The sequence below is a fragment of the Ovis aries genome, unplaced genomic scaffold (assembly GCF_016772045.2).
Source record: "Ovis aries strain OAR_USU_Benz2616 breed Rambouillet unplaced genomic scaffold, ARS-UI_Ramb_v3.0 scaffold_85, whole genome shotgun sequence".
Lineage (NCBI taxonomy): Eukaryota > Metazoa > Chordata > Mammalia > Artiodactyla > Bovidae > Ovis > Ovis aries.
In genome coordinates, this window is record NW_024599827.1 from 951,344 (window position 1) to 972,354 (window position 21,011).

General features: G+C 40.0%; 1 protein-coding gene across 4 annotated transcripts in view; it reads right to left on the minus strand.

Moving 5' to 3' along the window:
• Nucleotides 1-21,011, minus strand: part of ADAMTSL3 (ADAMTS like 3) — a 381,800-nt gene that overhangs the window by 211,087 nt on the left and 149,702 nt on the right. For all 4 annotated transcript variants that reach the window (XM_042242633.1, XM_060408762.1, XM_027957113.2 and 1 more), the window contains exons 5-7: nucleotides 19,524-19,569; nucleotides 10,097-10,333; nucleotides 1,537-1,663 (exon numbers count right to left, since the gene is read on the minus strand). In XM_042242633.1, the coding sequence (XP_042098567.1) occupies nucleotides 1,537-1,663; nucleotides 10,097-10,333; nucleotides 19,524-19,569 (410 nt within the window). The remainder of the gene's footprint in view (nucleotides 1-1,536; nucleotides 1,664-10,096; nucleotides 10,334-19,523; nucleotides 19,570-21,011) is intronic.

Below are 21,011 nucleotides of genomic sequence, written 5' to 3' on the forward strand. Positions count from 1 at the left end.
ATCTAATCAAGTCCCTCCACTGCCTAAATTGCTGTAATGACTTCACTTAACCTGAAACGTGATTCACAACAATGAAGGCCTTTATGATTCCTTCTGAATGCCACTGTGTCTTTCCTCCCACCCTAACCGATGTGCAACCCTCGGTTACTCAAGAAAGTCCAGGCTTCACTCTAGTATCACACCATGAACTTTGTGTTTCCTCTGCCTGGAAAACCCTGTCCACCCTCTACTCCTCCTCTAAGTTTCTCCCCATTTGGGGAGAATGAGTAAAATCCCCATTTCATAGACTTCCCTAGGAGTCCAATGGTTAGGACTCTGTGCTCCCAATGCAAGGGGCACAGGTTCAATACCTGGTGGGGAACTATGATCCCACAAGCCAATCAGTGTGGCCAAAAAAGTAAATAAACTTTTGGCTTCCCTGATAGCTCAGTTGGTAAAGAATCTCTTGGCAATGCAGGAGACCCTGGTTTGATTCCTGGGTCAGGAAGATCCCCTGGAGAAGGGAACAGCTACCAACTCCAGTATTCTGGCCTGGAGAATCCCATTGACCAGTCCATGGGGTTGCAAAGAGTCAGACAGGATTGAGTGACTTTCACTTTCACTTTCTGTTTCATAAGTTAAATCCAAATAAACTCAAAGGAATAAGATTTTAAAGTAGGAACACACATACAAAAAAGCACTGGCAGAAGGCATAAATATATAATTTTTTCTCTTTAAGGCAGGGGGTAGGCAAACTATACCCTGAGGGTCAAATTTAGCCTGCAGGCTAGTTTTGTAAATAAAACTTTATTGGAACACAGTTCTTCCCATTGGTTCACTGGTTGCCTGTGGCTGCTTTTCATCTGCAGCAGCAGTGCTGAGTAGCTAAGACAGAAACTATATAGGCTAAAAAGCCCTTAAATATTTCTTCTCTAACCCTTTACAGAAAAAGTTGACTGACCCCTAATTTTTTAAAAAAAATTAAGCAGCTATTACCAAACTTAAAAGGTGGAGAATTCTGGGTATCTATAATTTAGAAACTACCGATTCTACAAACAATACTGAAAGTCAAATGACAAACTGAGAATATTAAAAACAGTTACAACAAATAGTATATATTCATGATACAAGTGAGGAAAAGATCACCATCCAAATAGGGAAAAGAGTAAATGACTTCAGCAGCTAATTGAAAGATAAAAAAGTATAAATGGACAATTAATACAGGACAATATTTCAATAAATACAGGATGATATTTTCTACCTTGTTAGCAATCAAAAGGGGGAAAAATAAATAATGACTCCTAGTTTACCTTAAAAAAATCAGCAAATTAAAAATAATAGTTGTACTCTGTATTGGCAAAAGTTCAAAGAAACAGGTAATCTAAGAAGAGGTAATGGGAATAAAAATTTGACCTATTACACTTTTGGGGAGAAATGTGTCTTTTAGAACACCAGTCAAAAGTTCTTACTACCTAAAAACTTTAGCAATGGGAAAATGTTATTTTACTATCAGACAGTGTAAAGCACATGCTGTTGTATGGTAATGTTAAAACTTACTTTTTTCAGGAGACACGTGTGACTTTGACTGTCCCCGCACCAGCCTGCAGGTGGCACCGTCACCAGCACAGACACCACAGTTGTCCTCCTTAGCGTTGCTCCCCAGTTGCCGGTCGCAGCCCACTGCCTGCAGACAGAAGATGGCGGGCCAGGAGTGGGTAGAGATATGGGCATATCAGACCTTATGTATTTCAGAAATCATACTGATGGTGTTATCCTTCTTAAATGTATAAGTTGGCTCTCTTTGATGAGAACATAGATTTTAAAATATATAATAATAAATAAAGGGATTTCCCTAGGGGTCCTGGGGTTAGGACTTGGATTTGCCTCCCAATGCCCAGGACATGTGAGTTTGATTCCTGGTTAGGGAGCTAAGATCCCACATGCCTCATGGCCAAGAAAAAAAAAAATCCCCAAACACAAAACAGAAGCAATACTGTAACAAATTCAATACAGAATTTTAAAATGGTCAAAACAAACAAACAAAAAAAAACTCAAAAATAATAACATATAAAGCTTTACACCACCATGTCATTTATATATAAGATTCTTATCCAAAGACCAAAGAATTAAAGATGAATGGAGGCTGCCCCTTGACATTCTCACCCTTAGTTTTTTATTTATACTTCTATTCAGCTATTTTATGTACATAAAATGAAAGGAACATTACAAATACTTCCTCTCTCCTCTTCCCCCAACCCCTTCCCTCTCTTTCTATCCCTACCCTAGTCCTGTTCTCTCACTTCTTCCCCCAGATGACCACTATTTTGAGGTTGATATATATCCTTCTGATCCATAGTTTAACTTTTTTCTGTTTTAATCTCAATCTATACCTACATCCCTGGTCTTCATATCATAAAGAATCTGCCTGCAATGCAGGAAACCTGGGTTCAATCCCTGGGTTGGGAAGATCCCCTGGAGAAGAGAATGGCAACCTACTCCAAGATTCTTGCCTGGAGAATCCCATGCACAGAGGAGCTTGGTGGGCTACAGTCCATGGGGTCGCAAAGAGTCAGACACTACTAAGCGACTAACACACAAACCTATATCTTATTCATATTGATAAATCCATCTCTCTCAATATCCTGTATCTGGATCTTTATATCTCCTTCTGTATCATTATCTATATTTATACCTACATATCTTTACTTGAATATGTATATATATGTGTGTGTATATAATTCTTATAAAAACTTTTATAAATAATTTTTAAAATATAAGGAATTAACAAGAGAGATATCTCAGAATATGTTTATACTGCATCCTTCAGTCTCTTGTGATTATTACTTTTTTGTGAGTAAAGTGAAGTGAAAGTCGCTCAGTCATGTCCAACTCTTTGTGACCCCATGGACTTAATAGTCCATGGAATTCTTCAGGCCAGAATACTAGAGTGGGTAGCCTTTCCCTTCTCCAGGGGATCTTCCCAACCCAGGGATCGAATCCAGGTCTCCCACATTGCAGGTTGATTCTTTACCAGCTGAGCCACAAGGGAAGCCCAAGAATACTGGAGTGGGGAGCCTATCCCTTCTCCAGCAGATCTTACCGACCCAGGAATCAAACCAGGGTCTCCCGCATCGCAGGCGGATTCTTTACCCACTGAGCTATGAGGGAAGCTTTTGTGAGCAGTCTGTGTGTATCTGCTGAACTGTGAGCTTCCTTATATGAAAAAAAGGGCTACATCTTATATTCCTTTTTATTTTATTAAATATGACTTTTACATGACATACACTAACTAATGAGCTGGTTTATTTCCAACTCTCTGCATACATTCAGTGTTATTTGTATTTATATGCCTGGTGGTTAAGTGCAGAGACCTTGGAGGCAAACAGCGTGATTACAACTACCCAGACCTACCACCCTTCTCAAGATACAGGATATACAACAATGCAAACTACTCTAGGAGACTCATTTTCCTCAAGAGTGAAATAGAGACACTTGGGACATACTTCACACAGGGTCTATACTAGGAATGAAATGAGAAAATACATGTAAAACTCCTAGTACAGTGACTAGAATACTTGAAGGGCTCAACAAAAGAGAGTCCCTTGAATCACCTCTCTGTTTTTCATTTTGCCTGGACTCCCGGGTTGAGCCCCTACGCTTCAGCTTGGGGGAACTGCTGGATCAGAGTCTGTATCCAAGGTGTTGACGGGAATATAAAACTGGAGGAAGTCAAAACCACATCTATAGACTATTCTTTCCAAAATGCTGCTGCTGAAGGGAAGGAACAAGATCAAATGAAAGTTTCAGGGGGAGGTGGGAAAAGTTCCAAGGAAGTTTGAGGAAAAGCCTATGATTAGAGATATTTTCAAATTCACAGAGGGATGTCGTGAAGAAAGGCTTTACGTTTGTTCTGTGTATTTTCAAACGGTGAAAGCTACAGGTTTAGGTGTAATTTAGTTCAATATGAGAACGTATTTAGAGTCAGTTATCCAACAATAAATATTCAATCACAGGCTAGGTAGGAGACTTTGGGACAGGAAAACTGGAGAGGGTATTAAATTATTTGATGAGCAGCTGAATCCTTTGAGACCCTTTCATTCTGATTATATGAATTTTTATAAAGATAATAGTGAAATAGTAATAATAATAGTTGATTTTTATTGAATGCTGGTGCTATGCCAAGCATGTAATACACATTATTTCATTTAATTTTCATGGCCACCTTTTGATACCTTTTATCTCTATTTACAAATTAGGCATCTGACTGTTTCTGAGGTTACATGACTTTCCTACATTACACAACTAGTATATTGTTTGAATACCCAGTTCCTCTTGACACCAGAATCTTATCACTATGTTCTACCTTCCTCACCTTTAGTATCAGCAGATGGACAACAACAAACCCAGTTACACAGGCTATTATATTAATATTTACTAAATACATGTGGAATAACTTAAGAGTGATTGATTTTGGAACCATACTTGCATTTTTAAGATTCAATCAATGAGTAACTTGTGTTCAAGCAACTTTCTCCAAGGGGAGTAATTCTACCATTAAATTATAGAAATACTGTTCCTGGGCCAAGCTCTGTCCTCACACATGTGAGTCCCTGAGCACTTCACATTTCATGAGAATGAGAATCGCTCTTTATCTGGTCATCCAGGAAGGGTGTGGGTTTAGGAGCTAGGATGGGCTTATTTTGAAGAGTGTTTACAGCCTTGCAAGATCTTGGGCAATCAAATACCTCCCTGAGCACTGGTATTTATTTCATAATTTTTAAAGCCATAGTTCATCCAAATCTTGCAGCCAAAAAAAGCATGTGAAAACATCACAGAAAAATAATATCTGAAAAGATCTGATTGTCTTGTGATTCATAGGAGATAAGCCAAAACTGCCCTAGAAATTGAGGGACTACTGAATATTGGCTTTCAGATCTCATCATAATCAACAATCAGCAGCTTTTTAAGAATTGCCTGAAGTATTTTCAAGTTCAGTGACTTCTCCTGAAGTCAAGATCTCTAGCTGTAATGATTTAAAGATCACTAACTGACAAACATATCAATAAAATGTATTAACATCCACACAGCCAATTTGTATAGAGCCAAGCATTACAGAGTCTAAATTAATAAGATGGGATTCCTATTTTGCAATGCAGTTGATGAGACAAGTTACACAAGACAGGGGATAATATAAACAAAAATTTAAGATATATGAGCAGTGCTTTGGGGAATAAATACTCATATATAAATCGTCACTTCAGTGAAGGATTATTTCATAGTTCTGGCCTATGATTTCTTACACTGTTCATAGAAGTCAGTGTTTAAATCAGGGTCTTCACTCCAGATGGAGCAAATTTCCAGATCAGTTTCTGAATTTCCCAGATCAGTCAAATTTAATCCTTCATGAAGCAAATAATTTTTTGAGTCAACTTCTGTTTGAGATCTCTGAAAATTGAATTCTACATTACAAAAATTCTAACATTCTGCCTGAAAAATCAGAGTATATGGAGCTATGGCAGTCAATAGGAATATTCATAAATAATTAGTTTCTCCCTTCAGCCCATGGAGGTCTGCACTTTCCCACTCCCTTAGAAATAAGTGTGATCACTGACTGTCTTTGGCCAACGAAATATGAGTCTAAGGTCTGAATCACTTTGGTTAGAAGCTTCAAGGGTCAGGGCATGAGTCACACGTTCCCCTCCTCACTACTGTAGTTATTATGCAAAACGTGTGTGCAAATAAAGGCTCCTTCAGTCTGGGTCTCTGAGACATTCAGGGCAGAGACCCCTGCTGACCCACACTGGCCAAGTAGCATGAGTTAAAAGTAATCTTTGTTTTAAGCCATGGAGCTTTTGGGGGGTTGTTTATTACTGAAGGAAAACCTAGTCTGTATTATATTGGAGTTCTACTTAACTAATGATGGATAGAGCAAGGTCATTAACATCATGGTGTTGCTTGAAATTGAACACTTCACATTAAAATCTAGATTTCTGGCTCCTGTTGACAAAAACTGATGTTTATATATGGTTGATCCCTTGAGCACATCAACAAGCAGGTATATATTCTCCAGCTCATGACAGCCCTCGTGACTCACTATGACTACACCTGAGCAGTCTTCCTCCCTGAGGGGGGTGTAAATATTTGAGTTTCAACCTCTATCCTAAACTGTCTAAGCATCACTCATCTATTGTGCTGATTGTCGTCTACTAGAATCTCATCTCGTTTCCAGTTACAAACTTCAGTGATGCTTGCAGCAACACAAAAAGTACAAATATCATCAATATAGCCCAAAGGTTAAAAACAGATTTTGGAATTCAGTTTCTTGGGTTCAAATTCCAGCTCTACCATTTTCTAGCTGTATCATCAGGGCAAATCACTTAGCCTCTTCAAATTCCAGTTTGCTTATGAACGGAGTGAGGATAATGACAATCTCGGCTTCAGAGTGTCTGATGAGCTAACACAGCCAAGGGCTTAGACAGTGCCTGACCCTGAGTAAGCATCCAGTATGTGTTGGATGCTATTCTTTTCACTAGAAACACAGAGTGATTTCTTCATTTACCCAGTTGTCAAGGAATTCAATAAACCTGAAAGATATATTAGAATTGTTCTGCAGATCTGGTTCCAAACAGGTCTTATTTCTGGTAAAAACCAGGCCCCCAAAGCAGAAGCAAATTTCATTGAGTGAGTATAGTTGTCTAATGTTAGATGCTGTGCTCAGACTCATGGTAGGTTGTTCTTAGGAGCACAGTGACACAGTCATGTAAATAAACAAACTCTAAACACACTTGCAAAAATTATTTGTAGTCTCTGCTAAGTGAACATCAGGGCTCAGTTCATTGATTCCGAAGTAATCAGAGAGAACCACACAGTTTAATTTCTCCCATCCCGATAACTGTGGCCAGCCACAGCCACACTGTCCAGGAAAGGGAATTTATGTGAACATCATCCCGTGGAAGGAAAGATATTGAATTCAACTGAGAAGCATGTAAGTCACATCTGAAGAAGTGTACACAATTCTTTTGATCTGAATGGCCTTACCAGAAGAGCACTCAGCTTTCATCAAGGTACCACCTGCCCAAAAAAATCCACTTGCCCATCAGACTCACAAAAACATGATAGGAAGCACACATTCTACTTTAATTTTTTTTCCCATCTGATCCTAGTTCCCCAACCAAGGATCAAACCTGCACCCCACCCTCTGCATTGGAAGCATGGAGTCTTAACCCCTGAACTGCCAGGGAAGTCCCAGGAAGCACACATTCTAGAGGGACTCATTCAGCACTGAAAACCACCTTTATCCTGTGCACCTGCTCAGTCATTCAGTCGTGTCTGACTCTTTGTGACCCCATGGACTGTAGCCTGCCAGGCTCCTCTGTCCATGGCATTTCACAGGCAAGAATACTGAAGTGGGTTGCCATTTCCTCCTCCAGGGGATCTTCCTGACCCAGGGATCAAACCTCGGTCTCCTCCACTGGCAGGTGGATTCTTTACCACTGAGCCACCTGGGAAGTCCTCTTGTTATCCCAACTTAACCTATTATCTGCTCTGACCCCATCTTCCCCAGATATCTGCCACATTGCCACTTGACACTCCGCCCATGGCACTGACCTTCCTAGGGACAATCCCGACCGAGCTATTTCTTAAAAAAATTCTTCACTGGCTCCTTTCACAACTTTGAGAATCAGTTCATGATTGGTTTCCACTTATAGCTGTAGTCTCAACTCCTAGCCTTGTCCCACGGGTATTTTTTCACCTCAGCTCTACAAAATGAGTCAAAGATGCTTAAACATACCTACTGTCACATCTCTTTACAAACTCTATTCTTCCGCCTGGGATTCTCTTCCTCATCTTGGTTTATGCAACTTCTACTCAAGTCTTCAAAGCCTCATTGTCCAAACATTGACTGGATTGCATTGCTCCTCTTTAGTCCAGATTAAATTGTTTTTCATAACAATTCATTGTCAAAAATGTGTAAAACAAAAAGGCATAATTCCACTGAACAAAAATAGCTATTATTATTTCATGGAAGAGCCCAAAAGTTAACTGGTGGTTATAAAGGGAAATCACTGACAGCATATATAATAAAAGAATAAAGTCATAAACTCTGACCTTTGGGAAGATTAGTCAACAGTAAATGGCAACCCATTCCAGTGTTCTTACCTGGAGAGTCCCAGGGATGGGGGAGCCTGGTGGGCTGCCGCCTATGGGGTCACACAGAGTTGGACACGACTGAGGTGACTTAGAAGCAGCAGCAAACATCAAATAAAGATGGTTTATGAGTAGAAGAGAAAGGAAGAGAGATTGGTTAGGCCACCAAGGGAGACTGGCTAGTCTAGTTTTGGAGTAAAAAGGTGAAAGTAGAGAGGGAAAAAAAGTGAAATGTGATAAATTTGATTGAAGTATCAGGATAGAGGACATGTAAGCAAATACACTTGGTAACCACAACGTGAATTCAGGAAGGTGACACTGAGAATTGTAGTGTCATAAACAGAAATTAACAGATAGCAGTTTAAATAACTAGTGGATCTGGGAAGAACAATACTAGTTCATTTGAGAAGGGGTGGGGACTGAAGAAATTCCCATGGTGTATTGGAGGAATTTGTGTAATCTCCCAGAATGGACATCAAACTTGAACTAGAAAATTCAAGATTGGAGGCTGAGAGAGAAATAAAAGAGACCAAGAGATATGAACAACCTCTGCATCTGCAAGTAGATAAGACTCGTTTATTCAACCAGTTTTTAATTAAGGACCTTTGATGGGGACAGATATTGTGGAAGTACTGGGGTATGGCAGTGAGTTGAAATGTACAAGTTAAAAAGATAATGTCACGGTAGCTCAAAAAACAAGATCTAACTATGCTGTCTGAAGGTAGAATTGACTCAGCAATAGATTACATGTGTAGATTGAAAGAGAAAACTCAAGAATGATTATTTTTAAAAGGTACAGATAAACCTATCTGCAAAACAGAAATAGAGACACAGACGTAGAAAACAAATGTACGGACACCAAGTGGGAAAAAGGGGGTGGGATGAACTGGGAGATTGATACTGACACATATACACTATTATGTATAAGATAGATAACTAATGAGAATCTACTGTCTAGAGAGTAACACAACACTGTAAAGAACTGTATTCCAACAAAATGTTTTTAAGAAAAGAATGACTCCAAGGTGTTGTGGTAAGCAACTAGAGACTGCTTTCCAGACGGAGGGATGTAGGAAGGAGAAGCTCATCTGATAAGCAAGACCACGGTTCCTCCAAGTATAAGAAGTCAGAGATACCTGGCAGGGTCTGATACTTAGTAGATGGTTAGGGATATTTGCTACTATTACTGCTGTTTTTGTTATGAACATAATAGGGTAGATGGAATAGTAAGCATTCCCTATGTTTACAATTTTTTCCAGTGATCAAAGGAATGGAGTAGAATTCTATCCCTTCCCAACAATCCCCACACTGTCTCAGCAACCTGTCATAGTCTTCTGAGTCCTCACCCCTATTATAAGCCACGGGGGGTTATACTTCAGTCACATTCATCACAACTCTGCAAAGATCACTCTAAAAAGTCTGCTGGAGTACACTCATGCTAATTACTTAGTAAATAAGTCACTGCTCCCACAGGCCTCAAACAATGAATTACTTTTAACAAGAAAATTCAGAGAACCTATCAACACCAATAAATCAATAGTTCTCAAAGTGGGGTCTCTGGGCTAGCAGCATCAGCACCTCCTGGGAACTTGTTAGAAAGCAAATTTTGAGGCCTTACCCTAGACCTTTTGGGTCAAAAGCTCTGGAATGGGGTTCAGAACACTGTGTTTTAACAAGTCCCTCAGGTGATTCTGATGTACTTTCAAGTTGGAGAACCACTGATCTAGAAAAATCCACAAGTCATATATTATTGTCTTTTGACTCTATATGGGCACAATTTACACTATTTTGAATAAGTAAAATATAATCTACAGGTGAATAACACTCCTTAAGATATGTTTTACATTAAAATCCTCAAAGGCAATATTTCATCTGCATGAACTGAAGTACAGAAGAGAAAGGTTATCTTTACTGACAGTGGTTGCAGCACCGGCTGGAGACAGGGGCCCGGGAAGTAGGTGTGGCTTACCTGGCAGATGCCACTGATACACATGTCCAAGGAGTCAGCAGTGCACCGTGTCCCATCCAGGACTTTGGGTGCCAGCTCCACCACCAAGTTTTGTCCCCGGGCCTGACACCTGAGCGCGCAGGGGGTGGCAGGGTCGTTGTACTGTGGAAGCCATTCATAATAACGTCCCTGGTACTGAACATCATTGTAGGCTGAACACTGCTGGGCTCGGAAGTCCTCTGCATCCGGAGGGCAGTCCTAAAGCAGAGAAAAAGGGCCACAGGCACATCGTGAGGTCAGCTGGGCCAGCGCAAGGCTGAGCAAGAGTCCCATGACAGCAGACCCCCACCTCCTCTCCGGAAGTCACTTCATTCCTTCCTTTTCAAAAAAAAAAAAAACTTCAGAATCTTCAGTGTGGAATTCTACTGTGGAATTTTCTGATCACGGAGGGAATCACCTAATTTATTCTGATTATTTTTCCACTCAGGTAGTTTTTTTTCAGATAATTAAAGCTTACCCTATGTAAATGCCTAATTCTGCTCTATTTTAAACATACTGGATATAAATTTTCAAACATATTACATAACCTCTTTGTTTTTGAAACAAGGGAAATGGAATGTTTTTGGAGTTTTCCCAGTGACCTAAGGCCTTCCATAGGAAATATTAATCATCATCCATGCCTTCAGGAGCCATTTCAACGTAAATGATTATTAGCCATTATTTTAACTGGCCCCAAATTGCTGCACTAATGTGGGAACTTGCATTTGTTTCACTATTTTTGTCATCTAGTTCATGCCTTTCCTCTCTTGCTCTCAGGCCCCCAGTCATCACTTTACTGGTACCCAGTGCCTGCCTTTGACTGGCTCTAGAATGGAAAGAGACAACATGGTTTTTTCAAATCTGTCTACAATAAAAAGCTAATAAACAGCCCCAAGGAGCTCTCATGTGAAAGTCGTGGCCAACTGTTTGCGACCCTAGTCCTTGGAATTCTCCAGGCCAGAATGCTGGAGTGGGTAGCCTCTCCCTTCTCCAGGGGATCTTCCCAACCCAGGGATCAAACTCTGGTCTCCTGCATTGCAGCCAGATTCTTTACCAGCTGAGCCACAAGGGAAGCCCAAGAATACTGGAGTGGGGAGCCTATCCCTTCTCCAGCAGATCTTCCCGACCCAGGAATCGAACTGGGGTCTCCTTCATTGCAGGCGGATTCTTTACCAACTGAGCCATGAGGGAAGCCCCAAGGAGCTCTCATACTAAAGGTAAAAAGTGCTTGTACAAGTTTTGATGACTCAAGGATCTTATTTAATTACTAACCGGTCTCATCAGACATTTCCAAAGCAAGATGCTGAATGACAAAAACGCTCCTTTACTCTTCAAAACTGAGCACATACTTCCCAATTAATGGGAATGAATTCACTTTTTAATTAAATAAAATAGATTCAGAGAGGTGATTTTTTTTTTGTATTGCAAAAGAAATAAATGTTCATTGTAAAAACTTTGGGAATAGTTTCTATTCAAAAAAAGAATAAATAACAAAGATTCTCATACATAAGTCTTTGACCAAATTTTATTATTTCCCAAGGACAAACTTCTGGAAATAAAATTTCTGAGAAAAAGGGTATCTTTCATGAACATTTCAAACTAATGCTTCATTGCCCTTCAGTAAGGTCTTCTTATTATCATCAGGATACATAAGGTCCCTTTTCTCAGTATCTCTTCTTGGTTTGGATATAATTTTCTAAATTTTTTTCTAATCATAAGTGTTAAATAGAATTTCAATGTTTTTTTTTAAATTTCAATGTTTTAATTTGCATTTCTTTTCATTATTTAGGTTTAGTGTCTTTTCATGTATATTTGCTTCTTGCATTAATTCTTCAAAAATTTGGGTTTTGTCCTTCATTTATCTCTGGAATGTTTGTGTTTTTATTATTTTAACAGATAAGGCTATTAAATTTCATAGTGAAGCTATCAACTCTCTGTTGTTTGTACTGAAAATATTTTTCTCATTTAATTTTGTTTCTGGTGCTTTGTGAAGTCAAGAAGTTTTAAATTTTTATGTAGTCATATTCATATTTCCTTCCAAGGTTTCTTTCTTTACTAATGAGATACGCTTTTCCTACCCTGCCATGAAAAAGATAAACACTTAAATGTATTTTTCTAGTTCTTTAATAGTTTAGCAATTATGCTTAACTCTTAATTGCATTTGGAATTTATTTTGATCTATGGGGTAAGGTAGAACTCTAACTTTATTTTTCTGCAAATAGTTATTAACAGATTATCAGCCAGAATTTTAAAATATAATTTCTTCTATTTATCCTCTTTTCACTACTTGATTTTTATATTTTACTTGTTTATGCTTTAGACCCTTATAAAATGCCTTAAATCCTTTTTGAATATAGTACTGTCCATGGAATTCTCCAGGCCAGAATGCTGGATTAGGTAGCTTTTTCCTCCTCCAGGGGATCTTCCCAACCCAGGGATCGAACCAGGGTCTCCTGCATTGCAGGCAGATTCTTTACCAACTGAGATATCAGGGAAGCCTTTTTTGAATATAGTTAGGGAATACATAAAATATAATTAATAAACTTTCCCCTGGCATTAGTTGTATTACTTTGTTGTGAATCCATTGTGTCTACATTTTTTTGTTTTAGCAAGATTAACCCTTAACCAAGGTCACAGATATGAAAGAATCAAGTTGAAGAAGATTAAGACCAGATGACATTTTTCTCTTGGAATAAGGGCTTTGTCTTCCATCTAGCCATAGAGAAGATCATCAGTAATAAAATTATCTCAACTCCTCTTTCCTCAACCATGGCCTATTTTCTCTATATCTGACTCTTTGAAATCCAAACCAGAGAATTTTAGAGAGCAAGGTAAAAATAACTTCCCCTGCATCAGGCCCACTTACCATCCTAAGCGTGCTCCAGGAACTGCAAGTGCTAGCTGACTCTTGAATGTCTTAAACCCCCCAAACCAATGAAGCTTTACAAAATCAGCTAATTAACAGAAAGCAACTAGGAAGCTAGCCGAACCTGAGCCCTTGCTGAAGGGGTGGCCAGATTGGTCTGTGTGACCCAGCCTCCTTTGCCAAGGCTGTCAGAGGCAAACAACTAGTCCATGCTGGGTCAACCTTTCCCAGGAATTTGGAATTGCAACAGAAGAACTGAAGCTGAGAACTCACATTAGTCTGGGCTAGGCTAGTCATTTTTTAATGTGATGCATGTTGAAGTAAAGTGAGCCAGTTCCCACAGCAAAGAAAAAATAATTAGACAGGAAAGAAGGTCAGATCACAAACCATGGGTTTCAACTGAAGGAGTAAGTAACCTAGGCTTCACTTTCTGATTCCTGGGTCCTCGAGATGTGCTTATGCCTAAATTCCACTAAACATCCACCCACCCATTCAGTGAATTCCATTTCTTTAAGCTAATCTGAGTGGGCTTCTATTCCTTACAAATGATGACCCCTGCTTAAGACAGCCATATATCTGGACAGTGTTTTCTTGTTTACCAGGAAATATCACTGACATTCTCTCGTCATAACTACCCTTCGCATGGGGTATGTCAGGATTTCATCAGCCTCGTTTTCATAAAGGGAGGAAACAGATCCAGAAGGTCTTCAGTCGCTAGCTCAAAGACAGACAACTAGAATATGACAGAGACAAGACTGAGTCCCAAAGTAATGAGCATTCCATCCCATGATACTGCTTTCTAGTCATTCTGGGGGACAGTGACTGCTTATATTATTGCTTTCATTCACATGGTGCTCTTCCAGTGTCAACGTTAAGCCTGTCTAGTCTGCTTCAGCTGGGTTCCATGCCCTGGCTCGAGACAATCTAGGGATCCTTGTGTCTAAAGTTTAGTTGATGTTTAGGAAGCTTGGATGCCAAACATCCTTCTGCTTCCCTTTGCCCAAGAAGTATTTCTTCACATCAGTTAAGTTCAAGACAACACTTATTTATTAAATATACTTTATGGGTTTTGCCCAGGTGACATGCTATGAGGAACACAAAAGAAGAATATCATCCATAAACTACCTAGTGAGCTTGTTATCTTATTGGAGATGTAGAATCCATGTACATGGAATTCATTGAAACAGTAGGTTATCTATTGCTGTTTGTAGACTTACAGCAGGACTTTGCAATGAAAGAAATAAAATTTTTATCCAAAAATTAAATTTAAAATTGAATAAATAGACTTGATTAGGAAAGAATCAGTCTGATAAGGAGAGAATAAATCCTAATCAGGAAGATTTGACTCAGTCAGGAAGGAGTAGCTGGCCTGGGAGGCACAGAAATGGAAAAGGGGAAGGAGGAGGAGAGAGATGAAGAGGGAGATAAGGAGGGGAAGAGATGGGAGGAAGGGGAGAGAGGGAGGTGGAGAGGGAATGAGATACAGCGCAGACAACAAACAGCACCCATTCAAGGACATTCTAAAGACAGAGGTCTCCCTTCCTTCCTAAAGCCATGAGAATACATCAACTAGCATGGACGACTTTGGGAGAGAAGTCGAGACAGAGACTATCTGATAAACTGAGCATTTTTATGTGAGAGAGACCATTTCCTAAGAGATGATTTATATAATGGGACTGGACCAAACTTTAATTTGGATTAGATATATTCCCCTAGATAACCAATGAGTAGGGACTCAGGAGAAATACGATTTTTGTATAAGCAAATATGAACATTTTATCTTATCTTCCTATCCATATTGTAGTATGAGCTAAATTTCATGATCCTCTTACATACCAAATGCCAAATTTCCCAGCATAAAAATAAATTACCATAAGTGGCCATTATCAGCTAGAATAAGCAAATGATGCATCATGAAGAAGTAACAGTTCAGAAGGGACCTAAAGGGTGATATGATGTGAATAGGACAAGATATGAGAGACAACATAAGCAAAAGGCAAACAGTAGAAATAAGTTCAATATCTATGAGGCACAGCCTTGTCCAGTCAGGGTGAATAAGATATAAATCTCACCAACTGCTGGAGGGCCTGAAATGCAAGTGAGGGGAATTGAAAGCAATATGGTGGGGAGTGACACAAAAAAGGGACACAATACATGGCATTTTAGGAGGGCCAGGATGATAACAAGATGGGCTGGAGTTCTGAGACAGATATGAGAGGAAGAGGTCCTTGCCTAATGTAGGAGTAATGGGGGGAAAAAAAAAAACAGCTCTAAGAAAAAACTCTCAGAAATTAGCCTATGAATATGGGATCCAGAGTATACAGGATCTTTCAGGGGTCACATGAAATGTTACCTCTTCTGGAAAATTGTCAGGGAGCCCAGGGAACCCACTGTGCAGAATTACACATGCCTCAGTCTGTGTTTGTATAAAAATGGGTTCAGGCTACAAAAACACTCTTTCCCAATTATGATATACTCATTTTTAAAAATATGTTCCCTTTGCTCTCTTCTAGCTGTACCTTTAATCCCATAAAGCCTGGTATAAAAACATATGAGTGAGTGAATTCAGGTGTATGGCCTCCTTGCTGACATGCATGACTGCTCTTGGAACTTCTCCACTTCTCCATATACCCCTGATAAGGATAATTCTTCCCTGAGGCCTCAGTGGCCCAGCCCTGGCAGCAAGAGTCCACGCTGAGTGCTGATCGGAGGATCATGTCTGAGGACAGCCATTATCTGAAGCCATAGGACTGCACACAGGCATGCTCTGTTCCCTTCACCTCACAGGCCTTCCAGCCCAAAGTCTCATCTCCCCTAATCACTTTCAACTTTGTAGGGAGTATGAGGATTAAATTTACTTATTCATGAAAAGGCACTCAGAACAATGCCTAGGATTTTTAGTAGTACTTAATGAGTCTGAGCCATTATTGTTGCTATTATTACTGATCTTGATTAGGAGTTAGAAAGCTGATACACATGTGAAAAATTACATGGTCCTAAAGCTGAGAGCCTGAGCCTTCAAATAACCAGGAACAGAAAAGTATTAGCAACCTTGGGAACAGGACCGAATGTCAGGTCTCCAGAGCTCACCGGCAGTGGCTTCTGCTTCTCAATACAGCACACTCCCCTTCGTGGCCACTGAGTGACATCCCTTGGATGGAATGGGAGATCTTGCAGTCCCATCACATAGAGCTCTCAAGTCCCCAGCACTGTAGGTGCAGGCATCTTTGGATCACAAAGCAAGTTTCCCTTATAAAAGAGTGCCTGACCTGGGAATCACTGAAGGCAGCTTCCTTCAGAGGAGTGAGTGACGTGTCCCATCCCCAGGGACAGGGGAGCCACTGACTACTGAACGAGTGTGGCCTATTTCAGTGAGGACATTGGAAGCGTTGAGAAGTAACAGCAGGACTCATAACTCAGTTCTCCCTCCACTTGATGAGGGCTGCAGAACAGTCCCCACTCCTGCTCTCTGGACTCCTTGGAGATTTCAACAAGGTTATTCTAAATCCCTAATTAATAAAACAGGAGGCATCTCAAGTAATTACATGTAAAAAAAGAAACCAAGATGTGACCATATTTGTACCCTGAGTTCATTCTGGTTACATCCAGAATGGTTCTAGTGGTAAAGAACCCACGTGCCCAAGCAGGAGACATGACAGACACAGGTTTGATCCCTAGGTCAGGAAGATCCCCTGGAGGAGGGCATGGCAATCCACTCCAGTATTCTTGCCTAGAGAATCCCATGGACAGAGGAGCCTAGCGGGCTACAGTCCATGGGGTCAGGAAAGAGTTAGACACGACTGAAGCGACTCAGCATGCATGCATGCACATAGACTTACTGCATTGGACACCCTTGCAAGGTTTCTATAATCACTTCTGAAGAGGAACAGATCTTCTACAGATCATCAACCCTGCAGCTAGGGATGCCTTTATCCATGTGGTCTGCAGCAGGGCTTGAGTATCGTGGCTACAGATACTTGGCACATGGAGAGGGAGAGGCACCCTGAACACCACTGATATGAGAGACCTGCCACAGGGTGCCCTTCCTCCCTGTAAAGAATGTTGTTGGAAACTCTGCATTTGTAACGACAAGTGCAGAAACTAATGTCCTATTCTAATGAAATCTCTCTAACAACCCTCGTAGGACTCCAACTCTGAGAAACAGAAGAGGGCGACATTTACATGGCTGTCCTATCCACTAGCTCCCACCGCCTAAGCATCTCCTTCTTACCAGCCTAGAGGTGGTAAAGATTTCTGCAGATTCCTCTGAGGGGGGCATCAGTTAGATATCAAGGTACTCTCAAGACCCTCAGAGCCTGAAAGGCATCAGACCTTCACTCAAACCAAAGTTTGAGTTTGACCATTGTAACCAATACACACCAATTTTAGAGATTATGTTTTATCTCTCTCTATATATATCTCTATATTGTATGGCCCAATAATCCTAGACCTTTATCACCTTTTTATCTTGATCTGGGCATTTAAAATGAATCCCCCAGATAGCTTCACAGAGTACTGCTTGAGAGTATACTGTTGTGAAATTTATTCTGGAATGACTGCAAGGAATTTGCCATACCAATTTGTTTGAGAAGACAAGCGGTTCCATGGTGTTCATCAGAATAATGCACCTTCCCCAAAGATAGTCAAAACATAATCCCTAGGACCTGTGATTAGGCTACCTTATATGGCAAAAGGGGCTTTGCTCAAAGCATCCTTTGACTACGGTTAAGGACCCTGAGGTGGGGAGATTATCCTAGATTATCTGGGTAGGCAAAACTTGTTCAGTTGTCACCAAAGGCCAATGTGACTACATAAAAATGGACAGAGAGATGTAGTGTTGCTGGCTTTGAAGACGGAAAAGGGGTCCACAGCCAAGGAATAAGGGCAGCCTCTAGAAGCTGGAAAAGACAAAGAAACAGATCCTTCCCTGGAGACTCCAGAAGGAATGCAGATCTGCCGACACATATTAATTTTAGCCCAGTGAGGCCGTTATCAGACCTCCGACCTTCAGAACTATAAGATAAATTTGTGTTGCTGTAAGCAAGTGTGTTATAATGCATTACAGCAGCAATTAAAAAATATAATGTACCCAGGCAAAAGGCAGCAGATCTAAAAGTCGTGTGTGTAAGTCCCCCAGGCTGCTCATGCATCCACATGCTAGACTCTGCTTATACCTAAATTCCAGCCTGCATCTATGCTAAGGTCAGCTTCTCTCCCTCCTTCATCCCCTCCTGGATTCCAGCTCACTTAATTGTGTACCTAAGCACACGTGTGTTGCTCGATTCTCTAAGCTCATCTTGTCTTAAGGACACACGAAACCTATTTGCTTTGACTCCCAAAATCCCTTTTAGGACACAGTGAACACAAATATATCTACCTGAGGGCTGGGTGTCATTGTATTTTGAGTGCCCTAAAAATTTGTTGATGTCATTCAGTCGCTAAGTCATGTCTGACTCTCTGCGACCCCATGGACTGCAGCACGCCAGTCTCCTCTGTCCTTCAATATCTCCTGGAGTTTGCTCAAACTCATGTCCATTGAGTCAGTGATGCTGTCCAACCATTTCATCCTCTGCTCAATAAATAAGAATTTTTCCCACCCATGTTTGAGAAAGAAACATTTCTGCTTCGTCACTTATTAAAACAGGCTGAAACATGGCTTGAATTCCACAGACAAAAGGTCTTGCTAAAACTGTGTGTTCTCTACTCCCCAAGTCCAGAGCTGCCCATGGAAGAGAAGTTCCAGTCAGTAGAACAGAAACGCTTATTCAGGACTGCAGTCTCATACTGGCCCAGGACAGAGGAGGAGGAGAGAGGACAGTCCCCCAGTAAGTGAAATATTTAGAATAAATGGATTTAGATCTCCAGGGTTTCAGAATTTCCTTTGAACTCCTGTCATTTCAATGTGGGTATAAAATAGGATTTGTGTTTTCTGACATTTATTTTGCATTGCACATTTGTATTGGAATTTTATTTTTTGTTCATTTTGATCACTGTAGGATGAGAGCAAGGTTTAGAAAACCTTCCCAGGTGTGATTTTCTTGAGTCACGACTTTCAGTACTCCTTAATACATTTTGCAGGGGGTAGGACAGGTGTTTTGGAGCACGAGAAACAGCACTAGAGAAGATCAAGTCTGTACTCTTCCCACGTGGTCTCTGGAAAATAATTTCACCTCCCTCAACTCCAGGCCCCTCATTTGAAAAAACTAACCACACCTCATATGCCAGCATCTCAGGGATGGTTGTGAGGGTCAGGTGAAATCCCACACATAGAGCACTTTGAACTTGGAAGGCATTTATAAGTATTATGTACTGTTTCCATGAAATCAGAAATTATTAAATGCTTACCAAATTAGACCATAAAGTGACCTAAAAAAGGTAGTATAAATGGAAGGTATGAGATACACAAAACCTATCATCAATTAAACAAATATTCAAATTTTCGACAAGGAGTACCAAGAGGCCATTAGCTTTAAAATACATAATGTTATTACTTAAAACAAGAACATATTTTATGGGATTATATATTTTTATGACAGAACTTACATTATTGCTGCATGTCTTGTACCGAATATTCTGCCCTTCACAATTCCTGCAGGGGAAAAGAAAATATGGATTTCATGGAAGTTGCAAGCAGGGGAAAAAAAAGGAAAACGAGGCACTTGTAAAACTTATTCATGAACACTGACTCAAAAATTCAAAGTTTAAATTCTAAGAAATAACTTTTAGGAATCAGGAGGCCAAAAAGTCTCATAGAACTGTCACAATAGTGAATTCTTTAGCTGAATTCACGTAATAGTATTACTTAAGCACAGTTTTAACCCTAGGGTTCATATAACCACTGAAATTCATAGTATTATAGTATTGTGTATAGTGTGTGTGTGTGTGTGCACGCATGTGTATAATGTGTGCATATATGTTTTTTTTCCCCTGTGAAAAGGAAAGGAAAGGTACTGGCAGAAGCATTTTGTGTAGCACCCCTCTGCGGGAGAATTTCTCTTCCTTACTTGCTGAGGTCACCAAGTTAACTGGGCCCTCTATAACCTCCCTCTCTAATCAAAACAACCATCTCACTTATATGTGAAATCTAAAATATGACACAAATGAACATATCTATGAAACAGAAACTGACTCACAGACAAGGAGAATGGACTTAATGTTTGCCAAGGTAGGACAGTTGGGAAGAGTGGACTGGGAGCTTGGGATTAGCAGATGCAAGCTAGTATATATAGGATGGATAAAGAACAAGGTTGGACTACAGCACAGGGAATTATATTCAATATCTATGATAAACCATATGGAAAAGAATATAAAAAAGAATTAAATATGCATAACTGAGTCACCATGCTGAAGGGCAGAAGTTACATTGTAAATCAACTATACCTCAATAAAGTTTAAAAAGCAAAAAATTTTTAAAAGCATAATTCCTAAAAAACAAAAAGTTTCCTAATGCATTGAACAGGTATATTCAATCATATTTTCATATGTTACTACATTCACATTAACTGTGAAAATAGTCTAAAGAAATACAACTGTCTCTGCCAGGAATTAGCTTGTGGCAATGCTTATATTTTACTTCAGCCACTGGTCTTACTAAACAAACGCTACAAAATAGTGTTGGGGCAACTTTCTTAGACTACCGATATTGTAGGGTCTGAAGTCATATCCCCATATATATATAGGTTTGAGAATCCAGGATGACCACCACACACACTCCCCCCCTCCCCTCCAGCCACTTGCTCTGGGACCCTGCACTCATCTTTCAGGCAGACTTTCCTTCTGGACGTCTGGAATTCCATCTGGCAGGTCCCCTCCTCAGTGTAGGGCTTGCTGCTCTACATTTTCTATATACATTAACTCCTTAAGATAACTTACCTGTAAACTTTTCCAACTTTTCTATGGAGTTATGTTTTTACCCTTTATGTTTCCTTGGCCCATTCAATGGCAAATTTGGAGCCAGAAAAGCTAAACACAGGCTTAACTCCCAATCTTGAATTAAAAGTCAATTGGCACTATGTCATTTGTTTTAGAATA